This window comes from Cetorhinus maximus, chromosome 10 (assembly GCF_964194155.1).
Source record: "Cetorhinus maximus chromosome 10, sCetMax3.hap1.1, whole genome shotgun sequence".
Classification (NCBI taxonomy): Eukaryota; Metazoa; Chordata; class Chondrichthyes; order Lamniformes; family Cetorhinidae; genus Cetorhinus; species Cetorhinus maximus.
The window spans coordinates 51,174,385-51,195,700 of NC_135888.1; the positions used below are offsets into that span (position 1 = coordinate 51,174,385).

General features: G+C 43.9%; 1 protein-coding gene across 10 annotated transcripts in view; it reads left to right on the top strand.

Annotated features, from left to right (window-relative positions):
* Positions 1-21,316, top strand: part of exd3 (exonuclease 3'-5' domain containing 3) — a 567,474-nt gene that overhangs the window by 74,819 nt on the left and 471,339 nt on the right. For 6 of the 10 annotated variants that reach the window (XM_078550476.1, XM_078550475.1, XM_078550483.1 and 3 more), the window contains 2 exons: positions 6,078-6,119; positions 19,734-19,792. In XM_078550476.1, coding sequence (XP_078406602.1) covers positions 19,771-19,792 — 22 coding nt within the window. In that variant the 5' untranslated portion in view covers positions 6,078-6,119; positions 19,734-19,770. The remainder of the gene's footprint in view (positions 1-6,077; positions 6,120-19,733; positions 19,793-21,316) is intronic. The other 4 variants (XM_078550481.1, XM_078550478.1, XM_078550482.1 and 1 more) reach the window with 1 other exon arrangement.

Below are 21,316 nucleotides of genomic sequence, written 5' to 3' on the forward strand. Positions count from 1 at the left end.
GAGGTCAGCTTTGTGAGGTTTCTGGTTGGTTGTATTGCTGGTATCCATGGTGACAACCTGCCTGCATCCAAAGGGTATAATGCCTCTTTAGATAGTGATGGGTAGGTGAGGTAATGGACTCTCTATTCCCCACATGGTAAAGAAGCACTGCCCCTCAGCAACCGTTGTACAGCTCTGTGCTCTTGGCCTTTCCTGCTGGCCTGACAATGAGAAGTCACTACCTCTGAAGCTGGAATGAAGCCCCCAATCTGAGCCGTACTCTGGCAACTTGAGTGAAATACTGAAATTACAACTTCCAGCTGCAGATAGATTGTAGTCTTGAACAACTTGTGGTCTAATCTTATCATTCTTTGTAATGTGACATTGTGTCATAAAGTGTTGATTAAACTTTATGAAGCAGTACTGAGAAGGGTAGAGTCAGTGTAAATCACCTGCCCAGCAGGCAGAGAATTCAAGTGACTTGTTCTCAGATTGCAGTGTGCAATGTAAATGCATTCTGGTGACTGAGATTGTTATTCTCCAGGAACCTGCAGCATAGATTAATACAGGGTCTCACTTCCTGTTCTCAAAATTAAGGGAAATAGCCTGATATTTAGAGAGTTTCTTGTAGCTTTCTTCATAGCTAAAATCCAGAGGCCCTGGCTAATGTTCTGGGGACACGGCAGTTGGTGGAATTTGAGCTCAATTAATAAAATCTGGAATATAATGATGTTCTCCATAATTGTGACCATGAAACGGTCACTGATTGTCATTAAAATCCCATCTGGTTTATTAATATCCATTAGGAAAGGAAGTCTGATGTCCTTACCTAGCCTGGCCATCATGTAACTCCAGACCCACAACAATGTGGTTGACTTTTAAATGCCCTTTGGAATGACCTAGCAAGCCACAGCTCAAGAGCAATTACGGATGGGCAACAAATTCTGGCCTTGTCAGTGACACCACATCCCATGAAAGGATAAAGAAAAAAAACGAACAGTGGCAAAATGCAATTATATCCCTAAAGTGTCCCAAGGCGCTTCACTGGAGAGTTGTCAGACAGAAATTTGACACTGAGCCAGAAAAGGAGACATTGGGGCAGATGATACATAGCTTGGTCAAAGGGTTAAGTTTTAAATAGTGTCTTAAGGGAAGAGAAGGAACTAGAGAGGCAAAGAGGCTTAGGGAGATAATTCCAGAACTTGGTGTCCAGGTAACTTAGGTCATGGCTGCCACTGGTGAGTTGAAGAAAAGTGGGAGTTGGACAATTAGGCCAGAATTGGAGGAATGCAGAGATCTTAGAGGATTGTAAGGTTGGAAGAGGTGCGTGAGATAAGGAGGCACAAGTCCATAGAATTTAATCACAAAGATGAGCATTTTAAATTTAATTAATCGGGCAATGGGGAGCCAATATAGGCCAGTGAGCACAGAGATGATGGGCAAATGTGATTTGGTGCAAGTTAGGATATGGTTGCAGAAGATGACCTGAAGTTTATGTAGAGTGGAAGATGGGAGATCGACCAGGAATGCATTGAAATAGTCAAGTCTGGACATCATAAAGGTATGGGTGAGGGTTTCAGCAGCAGATGAGCTCAGGTAGGTCTAGCCTTTCCAGCATGGATCACTTGTAAGTGATTGGGAGAGGGATCATCAAGAAAGAGGAACACCCTGGCTGATTGTTTTTCTCCCCTCCCTAACTCAGGGGCACTGAGTTGAGTTGTAGTGTCTTATTATTGTCCTTCCTCGTGGATATCTGTGAAGTAACTGCATGGGAGTCAGTGCCACACATTTATTGAGTATGACTGTTGGAATCTAGATGAAAGCAGAATTGTGTTGTGTCTTTAAGGAGGGTAGCAGGGACAATCCAGGAAATTACTGGCCAGTGAGCCTTACGTCAGTGGTAGGGAAATTATTGGAGAAGATTCTTCATGACAGGATTTACTACCATTTGGAAGCAAATGGGCGTATTAGTGAGAGGCAGCATGGTTTTGTGAAGGGGAGGTCATGTCTCACTAACTTGATCGAGTTTTTCGAGGAAGTGACAAAGATGATCGACGATGGAAGGGCAGTGGATGTTATATACATGGATTTCAGTAAGGCTTTTGACAAGGTACCTCATGGCAGACTGGTACAGAAGGTAAAGTCGCACGGGATCAGAGGTGAGCTGGCAAGATGGATACAGAATTGACTTGGTCATAGAAGACAGAGGGTAGCAGTGGAAGGGTGCTCTTCTCAATGGAGAGCTGTGAGTAGTGGAGTTCCGCAGGGATCAGTGCTGGGACCTTTGCTGTTTGTAGTATACATAAATGATTTGGAGGAAAATGTAACTGGGCTAATTAGTAAGTTTGCAGACGACACTAAGGTTGGAGGAGTTGCAGATAGTGAAGAAGATTGTCAAAGGATACAACGGGATATAGATCGGTTGGAGACTTGGGCGGAGAAATGGCAGATGGAGTTTAATCCGGACAAATGCGAGGTAATGAATTTTGGAAGGTCTAATACAGGCAGGAATTATACAGTAAATGGCAGAACCCTTAAGTGCATTGACGGGCAGAGGGATCTGGGTGTACAGGTCCACAGGTCACTGAAAGTGGCAACGCAGGTGGATAAGGTAGTCAGGAAGGCATATGGCATGCTTGCATTCATTGGCAGGGGTGTTGAGTATAAATGCTGGGAAGTCATGCTGCAGCTGTATAGAACCTTGGTTAGGCCACACTTGGAATATTGCGTGCAATTCTGGTCGCCACATTACCAGAAGGATATGGAGGCATTGGGGAGGATGCAGAGGAGGTTTACCAGGATGCTGCCTGGTCTGGAGGTTATTAGCTATGAGGAGAGGTTGGAGAAACTCGGATTGTTCTCACTAGAGCAATGGAGATTGAGGGGCGACTTGATAGAAGTTTACAAAATTATGAGTGGCATGGACAGAGTAGATAGTCAGAAGTTTTTTCCCAAGGTGGAAGAGTCAATTACTAGGGGACATAGATTTAAGGTGAGAGGAGAAAACTGCAGAGGAGATGTGCGGGGCAAGCTTTTTACGCAGAGGGTAGTGAGTGTCTGGAATTCGCTGCCAGAGGAGGTGGTGGATGCAGGTACGATAGTGGTGTTTAAGAGACAGCTTGACAAGTACATGAATAGGATGGGAATAGAGGGATACGGACCCCAGAAGTGCAAAATGTTTTAGTTGACGGGCAATATGATCGGCGCAAGCTTGGAGGGCCGAAGAGCCTGTTCCTGTGCTGTACTTTTCTTTGTTCTTTGTAGGGTGTGCTATGTGGGCCACTTCTGTGCTGCAGATGAGACAGGCTGTCACTGTCTCTTGAATTGTGATTTGAGAGTATAATTCACGGTATGTGGGATGGAACTAATAAACTTCAGTAAACACCCTCCTCTATTCTGTAATTTGTATTTCTGCATGCTTGAGAGTTTGAGTGTGTGTAATATCAAGCCCCACTGTTCCCCGAGCCGCAACAAATGTGAAAAGTCTGAGCAAACCACCAGACTGCCCCAGTTCTACCTAACTATTTAATTTAGGTTAACAGAATACGAGCACCAGGCACATACGAGCACCAGGCATATATCAATCTCACACACACACACACAATTTTAAGGGTGGGATAAAACAGTTCAATAGCACCAATTCCGGAGTACAGGATTCAATGGGTTGATTTTAATTGATGTCTTCAAATTCCTTTCAGTTCTTGTTGATGACACGAGGTGGTCTTCTAGTAGCTTCAGCATTTAGTTCACTGGTTGAGAACTTGTTTTTCAATGTCTCTAACAGTGGATTTCCCCTTTTCCTTTTTACAGCGGTTCCTCAGAAGGAGAGCAGGTTATAGAGATATGAGGAAAAGCAATTTTAGATGTTTTCTCTTTACAGGTCAGGAGCTTTCTGCTACACACTGCTACCACACAAAACCCTGGTCACCTGGCCAGGAGCCAATTAAAATGCTGTTGGCAGGCAGCTCCCTTGGTTCAGGCCTCCTTTCGGCACCATCCTGTCTTTCATGGCACACTCTGTTCCAGGACTGCAACATTGTATATACCTCTCATCCTGTTCCAGTGGACATGTCCTTTAAACCACAGCCATTGTAATTCTAATCCACAGTCCAACAGAAATAAAAAGATATGTTCCTTACAGTGTGTTTTTGGGCATCAGTGGGAAGTAGGACATATTTGTACATTTTTAACGCTTTTTCCTGAGTGGGTTTTAGCAATAAAACTAATAACTCTTTACATGTTTTACTCAAGAATATCTCTCTGGCTTAGTTCTTACAAACTGCACCCAGCCAGGAACGTACTGAATTGGCACATTCATCCTTTTAAATTTCAAAAAAACTGTTATGATCAACCGAGGAGTGAGAAAAAGAGAGGGAGTCCTCACATGGCCATAAGGATAATTTCAGGAGAAGAGTGTCTATCTCTTTCTAAAATTGCCTAAAGGTGAATTTTTCAACACAACCTCCCTTTAGGGAGTCTCTGTCCATGTCTCTGCCTGATAATCTATCCACTCTCTCTGCCCTGAGCTCCACTCCTCATCTCCTTACCTTGCACTACACTAGTGTTGTATTTTCACTTTTTCACTCTATTGCGATTTGCAGCTTTATTTTTTTAGGTATATGCGCTGACATCCTGTCTACAAACTTGTCATGATTTAGAGTCACAAAGCACAGAATGAGGCTGAACAATCCAATCAAGGTGACCAATCGTCCCAGATTTTATGGGATCGTCCTGTACTTGAGGTGATTGTCCCACATCCCAGGTTGTATGTTGCTCGGATGCTGTCTTTCCCGTATTTCAGACTTTTAACTTTCATGAATGTGCAGTATGCATCTACCCCCAGCTGCCTGATATGACATATTCCACAGTACCACCCCCACACCTGCCCCACCCCCACCCTTACAGATTCAGCAGAACCCCCTGCCCCCTTGTACAGTTTACCACACCAAAGTGCCCCTTAATTTTTTCCCTGCTGGATTTATTGCGCCCGTGCTGGCTATTTGAAAGTGCCATCGTGTTAGCCCCACTCTTCTGCTATTGCCCCCATAGTCTTCAAGTACTTATTCAAAGCACTTCTGAAAGTTGTTATTGAATTTGCTTTTACCATGTGTCAGGCAGTGCAGATCACAACAGCTTGCTGTGTTAAGATAAAGTTCTCACCTCCCTTCTGGTTCTTTTGCCAGCTTTCTTAAATCAATGGCCTCTGGTTGCAGGCTGTTCTGCCAGTGGCAACAGTTTCTTGCTCTCTATCAAAAGACATAATCTTGCCCCTCCCTTTCTCTGTAATCTCCTCCATTCTTACTTTCAATAGTCCGCTAATTTTGACCTCTTGAGCCTCTTTGATTTTAATTGCTCCAACATTGGCACTTGTGCCCTCCATTGCCTAGGTTCTAATCTCTGGAATTGCCCCCCCCAAACCTCTCCACCTCTCTTCCTTAAGACATTCCTTGATACCTACCTCACCTGATCTAATATCTCTTTATGTGGCTCAGTTCCAATGTTTGTTTGATAATGCTCCTGTGCAGCACCTTCCCATGTTTTACTATATTTAATGCAAGTTATTGCTGTTGACTTTAGCGTTCCCTTTTATGTTACCCCCTATTCTTGTCTCACACCTCTTTTCCTCTCTTATTTCCTTCCTCAGTTTGCCTCTGAACATACTTTATCCAGTTTGATTCTCTGCTAAGTCTTTAATGTAAGCTTTATTTTCATGTTTAATTCTAGGCTCAATATCTTGAGTCATCCATGGTGCTCCAGCTTTTGATGTAATTTCTTTTCCCTTCCTAGGAATGTGTTTAGTCTGTACCTGAATGATCATCTTTTTGAAGGCATTCCATTGCTCATTGACTCTTTTACCTGCTAATCTTTGATTCCAATGCATCTGGGCCAGATTTACAATTGAAACTGTCTGTGTAAATCTTTTATAATATATATTCCTCCATTGCCTTGTTGTGGTTTGTTAATGAACTAATAAAATGACACAGTGCTAAGTGTCTGTAACCTACACAATTTTTCAGAATGCATTTGTAATATTTAACTTGCCAAATTAACAATTGACATCTCTCATAGCCTCTGACAGACTCAGTGCTTTTTTACAGGTACTTGAAAAGCTAGACAACAACTTCAAGAGCTTTATTCAGGTAAAATTTTAAATGTAGTGTATTTGTTAGGGTGATAAAAATGAGAGAATTAACTAATTAAACAGCTGCTGTAATTCATTTTTGAATTATAAATACCCAAAACTCAACGTGCAGTCAATAAATACTGTTACGACCAGTCCACAGATGAGGTTCCCCAATTTGTTAATTTCCTGAATGGGATCCCAACTTTGTTATGCTCCCAGGTGAAGAGGAGTGAGCTGGCTCCCCCTTTTTTTTCAATCCCCTCGGATGGTCGCAGCAAGGTTAATTTAAAAAGGACCCCTTCACCCGTGGATTCCTTTTCCTGTCCAAATGTATTTATGTTTTAGAAAGATCCAATTTCACCAGGCTTTCTTGAGTCAAAAAAAGAGTAAGTTTATTAGTTACTAAAATCCCAAGAAAAAATAATAAAAATGCAACACACATATACACAGATCAGAAATGAGAAGTTGAGTCCAAATAAAAGTTAAAAAGGATAAATGAATCAGTCTTTGGCTTGTCCATGAGGTGTAGATGGCAGAATGTTGCGGCCATTAAGTTGGATGATTCCGGTAGAGCTGACTTTGGCAGTTGGTTTGGAGATGCTTGGTTCTGCAGATTAGCTGAAGAATCTGTCCTATTTCCATTTTAATTGTGGCCTTGCTGACTTGCTTCCAGCAGCAGAGAGAGAGAGAGAGCCTTTGCCTGCAATCTGCGGGGGTGCCTAGTTGATCATCTTCTGATGTCACAGCACACTAGCACACATAGATCAGGTCTGCAGCTAGCTTCTTAACCCATTTTCTTGTGCATTCCTGGAAGGAAAGAAACAAACTTGTCTTTTGCCCGGAGTCTGTTTCCTTTCAACTCAGACCATTTCCACGTTCTGAGATATGAATCAACGGGAGATGGGTTTTCGATGACTGCTGAGATGTGGTAATCAGTTTACATTGTCTATGCACCACAGGAGATCAAAGTTTAGTTTTTTGCATTTCATCTCTTCCTTCCAAGTGTCTCTGTCTGAAGTAGGCCTTGACACCTTTTTAGATGTGACATTCCATGTGTTCTCAGGACAAGTCTAATCCACATGAGAATTTTCCAGAGGGTGGTTACTTTACATTTTCAGCTGTCTTTTGCTCAGTGTCTTGTACGTCTTTTTAAAAATTAAACACGCTTCCTTAAAAAGTTCAACATGCCCGTAAGTAATTTGGGGCTGTAATCCACTGTCGTGACAATACCTGTATGTGTGAGTGCACTTGTATGGCTGTGTCTGTATGCAGGTTTGGGAGGTGCTGTTGAAGACCTTGTTAAGTTACCATAGTGCATCTTGTAGATAGAATGCACTGCAACCATGGTGCGCCGGTGGTACAGGAAGTGAATGTTCAAAGTGGTGGATGGGGTGCTAAACAAACTTTGTCCTGGATAGTGCCAAGTTTCTGCGTGTTGTTGGAGCTGCATGCAAACAGGCAACTGAATCATACTCCTGATTTGTACCTTGTAAGTGGCTGAAAGGCTTTGAGGAATTAATAGCTGAGTCACTCACAGCAGAGTTTTCAGCCTCTGACCTTTTGTAGCCACACTGACATCAGTGTCTGGGCTCGATAAGTTTCTGGTCAGTGGTAACCCTCAGGATGTTGTTGATGGAGGATTCAGCGATGGTAATGACATTGATTGTCAGGGAAGATGGTTAGATACTTTCTTGTTGGAGATGATCATTGCCTTGCAATTGTGTGATGCGAATGTTATTTACTACTTATCAGTCCAGGCCTGAATGTTGCCCAGGTCTTGCTACACGTAGACAACACTGCTTCATCAGTACCCGGATGGTACTGAACACTCTGCAATTATCAGCGAACATCCCCGTTTTTGATCTTCTAGAAGGAATGTTATTAATGCAGCTGAAGACGGTTGGGCCTGGGTTATTGCCCTGAGGAACTCCTACAGCAATGTCCTGGGATTGAGATGATTGGCCTCCAACAACCACAACCATCTCCCTTTGTGCAGGGTATGACTCCAACCAGTGGAGAATTTTCCCCCCGATTCCCATTGGCCTTAATTTTATCCAAACTCTCTTGCGCCACACTGTCAAATGCTGCCTTGATGTCAAGGGCAGTCACCCTCCCCTTGTCGCTGAAATTCAGTTGCTTTGTTCATGTTTGGACCAAGGCTTTAATGAGGTCAGGAGCCGAGTATCTCTGTGGAACACAAACTGAGCATCAGTGAGCAGGTTGTTGCTCTCAAAGTGCTGATTGAAAGTACTGTTGCCAAGACCTTCCATCACTTTGCTGATGCCTGAGAGTAGAGTGATGAGTGGTAATTGGCCAGTTCAGATTTGTCCTGTTTTTTGTGGACAGGGCATACCTTGACAATTTTCCACATTGTCAGGTGGATGCCAGTGTTATAGCTGTACTGGAACAGCTTGGCTAGGGGTATGGTTATTTCTGCAGCACAGGTATTCAGCACTACATCTGGGATATCGTCAGGGCCCATAGCCTTTGCAGTATCCAGTTCCTTCAGCCATTTCTTGATATTGTGTGGAGTGAATGAAATTGGCCCCAGTGTTGGTGGAGACCTCGGGAAGAGGCTGAGATGAATCATCTACCTGGCATTTCTGACTGAAGATAGTTGCAAATGCTTCAGCCTTGTCTTTTGCACTGATTACTGGGTTGTGCCTTCACTGAGGTTGGGAATGTTTGAGAAGTTGCCTCCTCCCAATAGTTGCTTAACAGTCCATCACCGTACTGTGCCTGTGTCCCTGAACATGTCTCAGCAACAACATCCCAGTCTTGGATGATTCCCAATCAGGTGAATATGGACCAGGGGTTGAATTGGCTACTCTGACAGGTCAATGTTGGACTATTACTGCTTTTTGCTAGTCCAATCTCAAACTAATGCCACTGCCTCATTCCCTTCATGTTGTCCTCTATTAATCTAAAGCTAATCCTACTGCCACACTCTCTCCCTATAGCTGAAGGTATATATATTCTATATGTATATATGAAGAAATATATTCTATGCCACAGGATTTTGGATAACAGATAGGGGCAGAGCTACAGCAGATTTTAAAAAAGGAAGTGGATAAATCTTTGATGACAACAAATTGAAAAAGGACTTGGGGACAAGATTGGGCAGTAGGACATGTACAATTAGCTGAAAGGCTTTCTGCTGTATTGCAAAATTCTATTTGACATAGACTTTGGTGCCTTTTATTCCCTCATCAATAACTCTGTTGGAGAGATTGTTAAGGACATCTTGTCGCATGCTGAAATTGTCTCATCTCACAGTGGGTACTGGAGAGTTTAATATATTTGGTGTGTGTGTGTTGCCAGTTTGCATGTGTTCCCTCCCGAAAGGAGAATCCTGGAGGGCTAGTAATCCACAGAAAACATTGTTCCATGTAATCACAAACAGCAATCTAAAAAATTTCCCAATTCTGGAATGCTGACCGTTTTATATTCCCATGTGTTTTAAGCAACAACAGCTGATATCATTGTACTTGTTGTGGATTTTCACATTGTATAGGCATGATTACAGAAAGGCAGGGTCAGAAATATTTAAATTCTATACAAAGGGTGCATACAGCTGAGAACTGGACTGATTCAGTGACAATTCACAGAAGTAAAGAGAATTTGGAGAGTTTAGGCTGTGGAGCATCCAGGCTCCAGGAGGTTGGAAATTGGCTTTCGGGACATTTTCATTTATATTAACATTTACTACATAAACATGTAAAATAGGAGACTATCTGTAAGACATTGCTGGACTTGTAATGACTGTTACGTGGATCATTGCATCAGCCATCTTGTGCTCTACAAGATTCTATGACAAAAATGACCACTTATGCGGTATTTGACGATGTTGATTGAAGGAAGCATGCTAATCAGTGAGTAGGGAAACTCCTAGCTTTATAGAGAATGCCATGGCATCTTCTCAAAGCCCACCTGAAACACCAGACACTGTGAATGGAACCTTGATGTAACACCAGACTCAAGGTCAGAATGAATGTCAAACAGTTTGTCTTTCTCAATGAACATGTCACTAATCTTAGTCTCCAGGTATTGTACCTGACCCTTGTCACTAACCTCAGGCAAGTAACTGTACTTGACCCATGTCTAATCCGAGCCTGCAGTTACTGTACCTGACCTATGACAAAAATCTGTCTCCCTGCCCTAGTCCTGAACTGGCTTCTTTCTTTAGGTTTCTCTCCTACCTCCCTTCATGCTCTTTCTGAGCTCATCTTGTCCAGAAGTCTTGCCTCCCCCTCCCTTGACCCTGTTTGCACTAAACGGCTGATCACCCAACTTCCCTTTCTGGTACATGCGTTAACCATTATTGTGAATTGTTCTGTCTCTTTATACTTTGACTCAGTGTCATACTTTGTTCTATAATGTTGCTGTGAAGCACCTTGAGATTTTTTTAATTTTAAAGGTGTTATATAAATATAAATTGCAGTTGTAATAGTTACTGTATCTGAATCATATCTCTAATCCCAGCCTGCAGCTACTGTATCTGACCATGGGCCTAATCTCAGTCCAGATACCATATTTGACCTCTTTGCGTTCAAAGCCCATCTTCATGGTAACATGGATCACGTAGGCCTCTATTCCAGGTAGAAATAATAATTAGCTATCCTTTAGACTCCCAACTCCATTCTATCTTGAAATGAAATAGACAGTTTAAAGCATAACCCTTTATGAAACCTGACATCCCTAACATCTCTCAGGGATTTGGAGATTAACAGTCTATCCTCCATGAGCATAGCTGTCCTAATCATTGTTTACAGGTGTGAATATCTTGCATCTTCTTACCAGTAAAACAACCTGGGCTCCCCTTTAATATTTAACGACCAAGCCACCTAGGCTTGTTGCCAGCCAGAATTCAGAAAAGGTCACATGACCTCCTTCATCCCTCCATTTTACCTTTAAAGAGAAAGTCCCAAAATGTAACAATCATGTAAAATCTTGCATTTGTAACAAACAAGTTCCTTACCCCTGGGAGAACTCTCATAAACCTTTTCTGCACCCTCTCTAATGCCATCACATCCTTCCTAAAGTGTGATGCCCAGAACTGGGCACAATACTCCCATTGAGACCAAACAAGTGTTTTAGAAATGTTCACCATAATTTCCTTGTTTTTCTACTCTATGCCTTTATTTGTTAAGCCCGGGATCCCATTGCCTTATGAACTGCTTGCCTAACCTGCCCTGCCACCTTTGAAGTTGGCAGGACATATTGTTGTGATCATTTGAAACATGACATTCTTGCGTTGCCCTGATAAGTGCAAGACAAAAAGCTTTAGATTGTTCTTCAGAGAGCTGCCATGGAATTGATGGGCCAAAAGGCGGCCATCTGTGACTCTATGACTATGACCTTTGTAGGGATTTGGACTCTATACTAAACCCCAGAGTAAGAAAATTCTTATCGAGGAATAACTTTATCAGCAAAAAGGGCTGATAAATTTAGCATGCAAACGACCGAGGTTTGTTGAACAGCAAAGATTAATATTTAACATTCTACTCGTCGAGGCATGGCATAATACACAAGTTCAACATGTCTGTTTTTCCGTGGATTGTGGGACTTATGGAGTCTTCTCTTCTCCTTGGTCTCTTGATTCACGACATCTTTTGAGATTTTAACTTAGTCAGCTTAACTCTAACATACATATAAATCCCTTTTCAGCTTTAAGACTTCAACTCTAGTTTCCCAGTCTACATTACAGAATCACAGAATCACACAGTGCAGAAGAGGCCCTTCGGCCCATTGAGCCTTCACCGACACGTGAGAAACACCTGACCTACCTACCTAACCCCATTCACCAGCACTTGGCCCATAGCCTTGAATGTTATGACGTGTCAAGTGCTCATCCAGGTACTTTTTAAAGGATGCGAGGCAACCCGCCTCCATCACCCTCCCAGGCAGCGCATTCCAGACCGTCACCACCCTCTGGGTAAAAAAGTTTTTCCTCACATTCCCCCTAAACCTCCTGCCCTCACCTTGAACATGTGTGCCCTCGTGACTGACCCTTCAACTAAGGGGAACAGCTGCTCCCTATCCACCCTGTCCATGCCCCTCATAATCTTGTACACCTCGATCAGGTCATCCCTCAGTCTTCTCTGCTCCAACGAAAACAAACCAAGTCTATCCAACCTCTCTTCATAACTTAAATGTTTCATCCCAGGCATCATCCTGGTGAATCTCCTCTGCTCCCCCTCCAGTGCAATCACATCCTTCCTATAATGTGGTGACCAGAACTGCACACAGTACTCCAGCTGTGACCTCACCAAGGTTCTATACAACTCCAACATGACCTCCCTACTTTTGTAATCTATGTCTCGATTGTTAAAGGCAAGTGTCCCATATTCCTTTTTCACCATCCCACTAACATGCCCCTCCGCCTTCAGAGATCTATGGACACACACGCCAAGGTCCCTTTGTTCTTCAGAATTTCCTAGTGCCATGCCTTTCATTAAATACTTCCTTGTCAAATTACTCCTTCCAAAGTGTATCACCTCATACTTTTCAGAGTTAAATTCCATCTGCCACTTATCTGCCCATTTGACCAACCCGTCTCTATCTTCCTGTAGCCCAAGACACTCAACCTCATTGTTAACCACCCGGCCAATCTTTGTGTCATCCGCAAATTTACTAATCCGACTCCCCACATAGTCATCTATGTCGTTTATATAAATGACGAATAATAGGGGACCCAGCACAGATCCCCGTGGCATGCCACTGGACACTGGCTTCCAGTCACTAAAGCATCCTTCTGTCATCACCCTCTGTCTCCTACAACTAAGCCAATTTTGAATCCACCTTATCAAATTACCCTGTATCCCATGTGCATTTGCCTTCTTTATAAGCCTCCCATGTGGGACCTTGTCAAAGACTTTGCTGAAACCCATATAAACTACATCAACTGGACGACCCTCATCTACACACCTGGTCGTCATCTCAAAAAATTCAATCAAATTTGTTAGGCATGACCTCCCTCTGACAAAGCCATGCTGGCTATCCCTGATCAAACCTTGCCTCTCCAAGTGGAGATAGATTCCTTCAGAATTTTCTCCAATAGTTTCCCTACCACTGACGTGAATCTCCCTGGCTTATCTCTACAACCCTTCTGAAATAGTGGAACCACATTAGCTGTTCTCCATCCCTCTGGCACCTCCCCCGTGGCCAGAGAGGAATTAAACATTCGAGTCAGAGCCCCTGTGATCTTCTCCCTTTCCTCCCTCAGCAATCTGGGACACAAATCATCTGGACCTGAAGATTTGTCCACTTTTAAGCCTGCCAACACCTCCAATACCTTGTCACTCCTTATGTCAATTTGCTCAAGAACCTCGCAGTCCATCTGCCTGAGTTCCATACCTTCATCCTCATTCTCTTGGGTGAAGAAGGATGTGAAATATTCGCTCAACACTCTACCGATGCCCTCTGGCTCCACCCATAGATTGCCCCCTTGGTCCCTAATGGGTCCTATTCTTTCCCTGGTTATCCTCTTCCCATTGATATACTTATAGAATATCTTGGAATTTTCCTTACTTTCATCAGCCAGAGCTTTCTCATACCCCCTCTTTGCTCTCCTAATTTCTTTCTTAAGCTCCACCCTGCACTTTCAGTCCTCCACTAATGCCTCTGCTGATTTGCTTCCCTTGTACCTGCTAAAAGTCTTTCTTTTCCTTCTCTGGTCATCCATGGTCCTCTGGGGTGGTTAGTCCTTCCTATCACCCTAGAGGGAACATGTTGAGCCTGTACCCTCCCCATTTCCTTTTTGAATGCCCCCCACTGCTCTTCTGTAGATTTCCCCACAAGTAGCTGTTCCCAGTCCACCTTGGCCAGATCCTGCCTTATTTTACTGAAATCTGCTCTCCACCAATCCAAAACATTTTTTTTGCAACTTGTCTATTTCTTTGTCCATAACAAGCTTAAATTGTACCATGTTGTGGTCGCTATCACTAAAATGCTCCCCCACCACCACCTCAGCCACCTGTCCGGCTTCTTTCCCCAGAATTAGGTCCAGCACTGCGCCGTCCCTTGTTGGACCCTCTACATATTGACCTAAAAAGTTCTCCTGTATCATTTCAAGAAATCCATTCCATCCAAGCCCTTAACGCTATGTCTATCCCAATTAATGTTGGGAAAGTTGAAATCACTTACTATAATTACCCGATTGTTATTGTTTTTACACACCTCCGCACATTGTGCACATATTTGCTCCTCAATTTCCCGCTGACTATCTGGGGTCTATAATAAACACCTAACAATGTGGCTACCCCTTTTTTATTCCTAAGCTCTACCCACAAAGCTTCATTCAATGCCCCTTCCAAGATACCATCTCTCCTTACTGCAGTAACTGACCCCTTAACTAACAATGCAATGCCTCCTCCTCTTTTAACCCCTCTTCTGTCTCGCCTGAAGATTCTATATCCCGGAATGTTGAGTTGCCAATCCTGCCCTTTCCTCAACCACGTCTCAGTGATGGCTACTATATTACAATTCCACATGTCAATCCTCACCCTTAACTCATCCTTTTTACCTGTAATACTCCTGGCATTAAAGTAGAGGCCATCCAGCCTTGCCTTACACCCTTGAAACTTAATGCAGCTGTACTCCCTCTGACTTGATTGTTTTACTGTATTATGATGTGTCTCTATTCTGCTAACATTCTGTGTCCCCTCCCCCTGCCGAATTAGTTTAAACTCCTCTCAACAGCACTAGAAAACCTGCCTGCAAGGATGTTAGTCCCACTCTGGTTCAGATGTAGACTGTCCCGCTTGTACAGGTCCCACTTTCCCCAGAAACGGTCCCAATGATCCAAGAATCTAAAACCCTCCCTCCTGCACCAACTCTTAAGCCACGTATACATCTGCACTATTCTCCTATTTCTGTGCTCGCTAGCACGTGGCACTGGGAGTAATCCAGAGATTGCAACCCGAGAGGTCCTGCTTTTCAGTCTACTGCCCAACTCCCTGAATTCTTGATGCAAGACCTCATCCCTCTTTCTGCCTATGTCATTGGTACCAACATGTACCATGACCTCTGCCTGATTGTCCTCCCCCTTCAGGATGCCCTGCAGCCGTTCAATGACATCCCGGACCCTGGCACCAGGGAGGCAACACACCATCCTGGAGTCATGTTGATGGCCACCGTCGCGCCTATCTGTTCCCCTGACTATAGAATCCTCTATTACTATTGCTCTTCCTTCCCTCCTGTACAGACAGGCTGCTTGTGGTGCCAGAAGCTTGGCTCTGTCTGCACTCCCTGGAGGAACCAGCCTCCAAAATGGAATACCGATTTGCGAGCGGGACCCCAGGGGACTCCTGAACAACCTGCCTGTTTCTCTTGGACTGCCTTGTGGTCACCCATTCCCTTCCTCCCTCAAGTCCCTTCAGCTGAGGTGTGACCACCTCTCTAAACGTGCTATCCACAAAATTCTCAGACTTGAGGATGCTCCACAGTGTCCCCAGCCGCCGTTCCAGCTCTGAAACCTGAGCTTCCAGGAGCTGCAGCTGGACACACTTCCTGCACACATGCGGTCCCAGGCACTGGAAATGTTCCTGGCTTCCCACATGGAGCACGAGGAGCACACCACGGCTTTGAGCTCTCTTGCCATGACTTATCCCTTTGAATTAAACCTTTTAAATCAATTACTCTAGGGCCCTTCTTTCATGATCCTTGTTACTACAGTATATACAAACTATAAACCACAAAAAGACCTTAAACTATAAGCGGTAAAAGTAGTAAATAATTACCCGACCTTACCCACTATTTACCAGTCATTTCTCTCCCTTGTAGCCGCCACTGCTGCAGCAGGGCAAGACCACGCTCTGAAGATTTAAGAAGTTGGATAGCACAGAATCAAAGGAAAAATGCAAAGAGCACCTATTCCCCTCTGCACCAAATTCCCACTGTGCACCAAATTGCCAATACCCACACTCACTCAGGCTGTGTCTCACTCAGGATGAGGTCTCTCCTCTGCTCGTGTGCAAGCACAGTGATGTATTAACTGCTGTAGCTTTCTGTCCTCCTTACTCCAGAAGCTGCACATTTCACAGCTGTTTGCTGAATGTTTTTCTCTTTCTCTCTCTCAAGCTGCACGTTTTACAGCTGCTGCTGAGTGTTTCACTCAAGCTGAAAGCAGTGTCCTAAAAAAGACTGCTTATTTTCTCAAGGCAATTATCTTTAATCCCAATACTGGATTCTAATTCTGATCTGCGTTCTTACGGCAAGCCCCAACCTATGACAATTACTCGTTGACTCGCAATGACCCATGCAAGTACTAACTTTCTAGCAAGTGCTCTACTGCTTACGCCTAACTTTCTCTCTCGACAAATTCCCTCAGCAAGTGCCCTCTGACAAAGACTATCCTCTGGCAAGTGCAAAGGACCCTAGTGATGCTTTTTTATTTTTATACTTTTGCAGGCAGCTTTTGCAACATTCAGCTCAAGTCTGTGTACTTGTGTTGACACAACTAATAACGTCTAACCAAATATTTGCAATTCTTGACCAATGCGAAGAGTGGTCCTGGCTTCCCTTCAACAACCTAACCTTAGCAGTCCATGTCCAAACACAGCAAGGCCTGGACGATATATAGGCTTGGGCTGACAAGTGGCAAGTAGCATTCACGCCACACAAGTGCCAGGCAATGACCATCTCCAATAAGAAAGAATCTAACCATCGCCTCTTGACATTCAATGGCATTACCATCGCTGATTCTGCCGATATCAACATCATGGGGGTTACCACTGACTAGAAACTGAACTGGACTAGCCATATAAATACTATGGCTACAAGAGCAGGTCAGAGGCTAGGAATCATGCAACAAGTAACTCACCTCCTGACTCCCCATAGCCTATCCACCATCTACAAGGCACAAGTCAGGAATATGATGGAACACCCCCCACTTGCCTGGATGAGTGTAGCTCCCACAACACTCAAGAAGCTTGACACCATCCAGGACAAAGCAGCCAGCTTGATTGGCACCACATCCACAAACATTCACTCCTTCCACACCGACGCACAGTAGCAGCAGTGTGTATCATGTGCAAGATGCACTGCAGGAATTTACCAAGGCTCCTTCGACAGCACCTACCAAACCCACAGCCACCACCATCTAGAAGGACAAGGGCAGCAGATAGATGGGAACACTGCCACCTGGAAGTTCCCCTCCAAGTCACTCTCCATCCTGACTTGGAAATATATCGCCATTCCTTCACAGTCACTGGGTCAAAATCCTGGCACTCCCTTCCTCACAGCACTGTGGGTGTACATACACCACATGGACTGCAGCAGTTGAAGAAGGCAGCTCATCACCACCTTCTCAAGGGCAAGTATGGTGAGGCAATAAATGCTGGCCCAGCCAGCGAAGCCCATGTCCCATGAATCAATTTGGAAAAAACTTGTATTTTTGCGTGCGTGTGTGTATGTGTTGCGATGGTCGATATGTATGTTTACCTGTTTTTTTAATGTTTTAATACCTTTACCTGGGTGGGTTTTTAGCACAATAAGAACTAACCCTTTATTTGTTTAGAACTCAAGAAGGCCTGTTGGACTGAGTTCTTTGCAATCAGCACATAAACAGTTAAGTACATACACTGAATTGACACATTCATCCTCATAAATTTTTAAAAACCTTGCTGCAATCAACCAAGGAGTGAGGAAAAAGGGGAGCCCCTCCACCCTTCCTCACCTGGCTGTAACAAACTTAATAACAACATCCAATAATACACACAAATTATGGCTTTTCATCACTAAGCTTATGTGCAGTACAATTTGATACCTTAAGCCTTTTTAATGACAGCACCGTGTCAATGAGGTGAAGTCTAACACTATAAACGATCTGTGCACACAAAACCTCAGGTCCCTCTGCTCCTGCACATCTTTTAAAATTCTGTATTTATTTTAGATTGCCCCTCCTCACTCTTCCTCCCAAAATGTAACACTTCATACTTCTTTGCATTAAATTTCATCTGCCACGTGTCCACCCATTCCACCAGACTGCCTATGTCCTCTTGAAGCCTATCACTATCCTCTTTGCTTAAGAGCTCATTGTGTTGGGGGGGTGATATATTGGCATGGATAGTGGATTGGCTAACTAACAGGAAACAGAATGGGGTAAGTGAGCCATTTTCAGGTTGGCAGACTAACTAGTGGAGTGCTGCAGGGATCAGTGTTGGGGCCCCAACTACTTACAATCTATATTAATGACCTGGATGAAAGGACTGTGTGTGTTGCAGCCAAATTTATTGTTGATACAAAGATAGGTAGGGAAGCAAGTTGTGAGGAGGATACAAAGAGCCTGCAAGAGGATATAGCTAGGTTATGCAAGTGGGTAAAAACTTGGCAAATGGAGCATAATGTGGGAAAATGTGAGTTTGTCCATTTTGACAGGAAAAATAGAAAAACAGAACATTATTTATTTGGAGAGAGACTGCAGTGTGCTGCAGTACAGAGGGACCTGGGTGTCCTTGTGCATGTATCGCAAAAAGTTAGCATGCAGGACAACAAGTATTTAGGAAAAAAGGGAATGTCAGCCTTTATTTCAAGGGAGATGGAGTATAAAAGTTGGAAAGTCTTGCGACATGTGAGGCTTTGGTGAGACCACACCTTGAGTACTGTGTACAGTTTTGGCCTCCTTAGTTATGGAGAGATATACTTGCATTGGAGACAGTTCAGAGAAGATTCACTTGGCTGATTCCTGGGATGAAGGGAATATCTTATGAAGAAAGGTTGGGCTATACTCATTAGAATTTAGAAGAATGAGAGGTGATCTTATTGAGGCATTTAAGATTCTGAGGGGGCTAGACAGGGTAGATGCTGAGAGGATGTTCCCCTTATTGGGGAGTCTAGAACTAGGGGCCACTGTTTAAAATATGTGGTGTCCCATTTAAGACAGAGAGAAGAAATTCCTCCTCTTCTGAGAAGGCCATTAATCTTTGGAATTCTCCCCCAGAGAGCAGTGGAGGCTGGGTCATTGGATATATTCAAGGCTGAGTGAGACAGATTTTTGATTGACAAGGGTTATGGAGGGCAGGCAGGAAAGTGGAATAATCAGATCAGCCATGATTTTATCGAATGGCAGAGCAGGTTCGAGGGGCCAAATGGCCTATCCTGCTCCTATATCTTATGAAGTTATCTTATAACCTCCTTACAGTTCACAATACTCTCAAGTTTCCTGTCATCTGCAAATTTTGAAATTGTGCCTTGCACACCAAAGTCTAGGACTAGACTAATGATATATATCGAGAAGAGCAGAGGTCTTAGGACCATCCCCTAGGGAACGCCACTATAAATCTTCCTCCAGTCCGAAAAACAAACATTCACCACTTCTGTCTGTTTTCTGTCACTCAGCCAATGTCATATCCATGCTGCCACTGTCCATTTTATTCCATGGGCTTAACTTTGCTGACAAGCCTGTTATATGGCCCTTTATCAAGCACATTTTGGAAGTCCATGTACACCACATCAACTGCATTGCCTTCATCAACTCTCTTTGTTACTTCGTCAAAAAGCTGTCTGACCATTATGCCTTTAAAATATATTCTCCAGTGTGTAAATGTGTCTGAGCGGATTGGGACTGCTGGGGCTGTAATGTGTGCCTTTCTTTGCTCTGCTTATCTCAGCCTGTGTTGTTTTGTTGCAGGATTTGGTGTGTTTCCTGGATTTGTGGAGCCAGCCTGATGATGAGTGATAGGTGTACAGGTACATGCATACAATCAGCAGCTACATGTTGCGCATAGCAATGGGATATGTTAGTGCAGTGAGGTAACCAGTACAGGGTTACTACATGTTGCTCATAGTTATGACATTTTGTTCATCTGCTTTCCCTTTTTGATCTCTCGCTGACTCTCAGTTCTATGGGCTGTGGCTGACTTTAGTTACCTCTGTGTTTGAGCCCAGGACACCGGGTGTGAGCAAGTTGATGAGTGCAGGAGATATCACAACTAGCCTCATTCTCGCCTCACAGTCTGTCGGGGTCATGCACAATGATCAGGATCAGGAGAATGGCAGGGAGCAAAGCTGAGCTTCCCCATCCCAACCTCAGCCAAGTAGCTCTGTAAACTTAGTGTTTTTTATATATTCTTGTTCAGTGCTTGGGCTGACAAGTGGCAAGTTACATTCATGCCACACAAGGCAATGACCATCTCCTACAAGAGAGAATCTAACCATCGCTGCTTGACATTCAATGGCATTATCATCACTGAATCCCCCACTATCAACATCCTGCGGGTTACCATTGACCAGAAACTGAACTGGACCATCCATATAAATACTGTGGCTACAAGAGCAGGTCAGAGGCTAGGAATCCCACGGCAAGTAACTCACCTCCTGAATTCCCAAAGCCCGTCCACCATCTACAAGGCACAAGTCAGGAGTGTGATGGAATACTCTTAACTTGTCTGGATGAGTGCAGCTTCAACAACACTCAAGAAGCTTGACATAATTCAGGTCAAAGCAGTCCGCTTGATTGGCACCCCTTCCACAAACATTCACTCACTCCACTACTGACGAATAGTGGCAGCAGTGTGAACAATCTACAAGATGCACTGGAGGAACTCACCATGGCTCCTTAGCACCTTCCAAACCCACGGCCGCTACCATCTGGAAGGACAAGGGCAGCAGACACATGGGAACACCACCACCTGGAGGTTCCCCTCCAAGTCACTCACCATCCTGACTTGGAAAAATATTGCTGTTCCTTCCCTGTTGCTGGGTCAAAATCCTGGAACTCCCTCCCTAACAGCACTGTTGGTGTACCTACACCACATGGACTGCAGCGGTTCAAGAAGGCAGCTCACCATCATCTTCCCAAGGGCAATTAGGGATGGGCAATAAATGCTGGCCCAGCCAGCGACACCCACATCCCATAAATGAATTTTAAAAATGCCCTGTTCGTGTGGCAGTACATGTTGAAGTCATGTGTGAGCTTAAAACCGTTCCTTTGTGGGACGCTAACAGATCGTATTGAGTGATGTGATTCAGCCTGTTTAAGATTGAGCTTTTTACCAATGTTGGAAAGTGAAAACACCCCACACAACAGACCCTAGAGAGTCCAGTGCTTTAGAGAAATAATATACATTTCAGAGCAAAAGATCAGCTCTGTCACTTTTTGGATTGAATCTTCTCTCTCAGATGTCTCTATAGAACTGTTGTATAAAAAGGTTTCATTTGTCTAATATTTAACAGCTGTTTCTATGTTTGTGTGTCTGTTTCGATGCTCAGGCT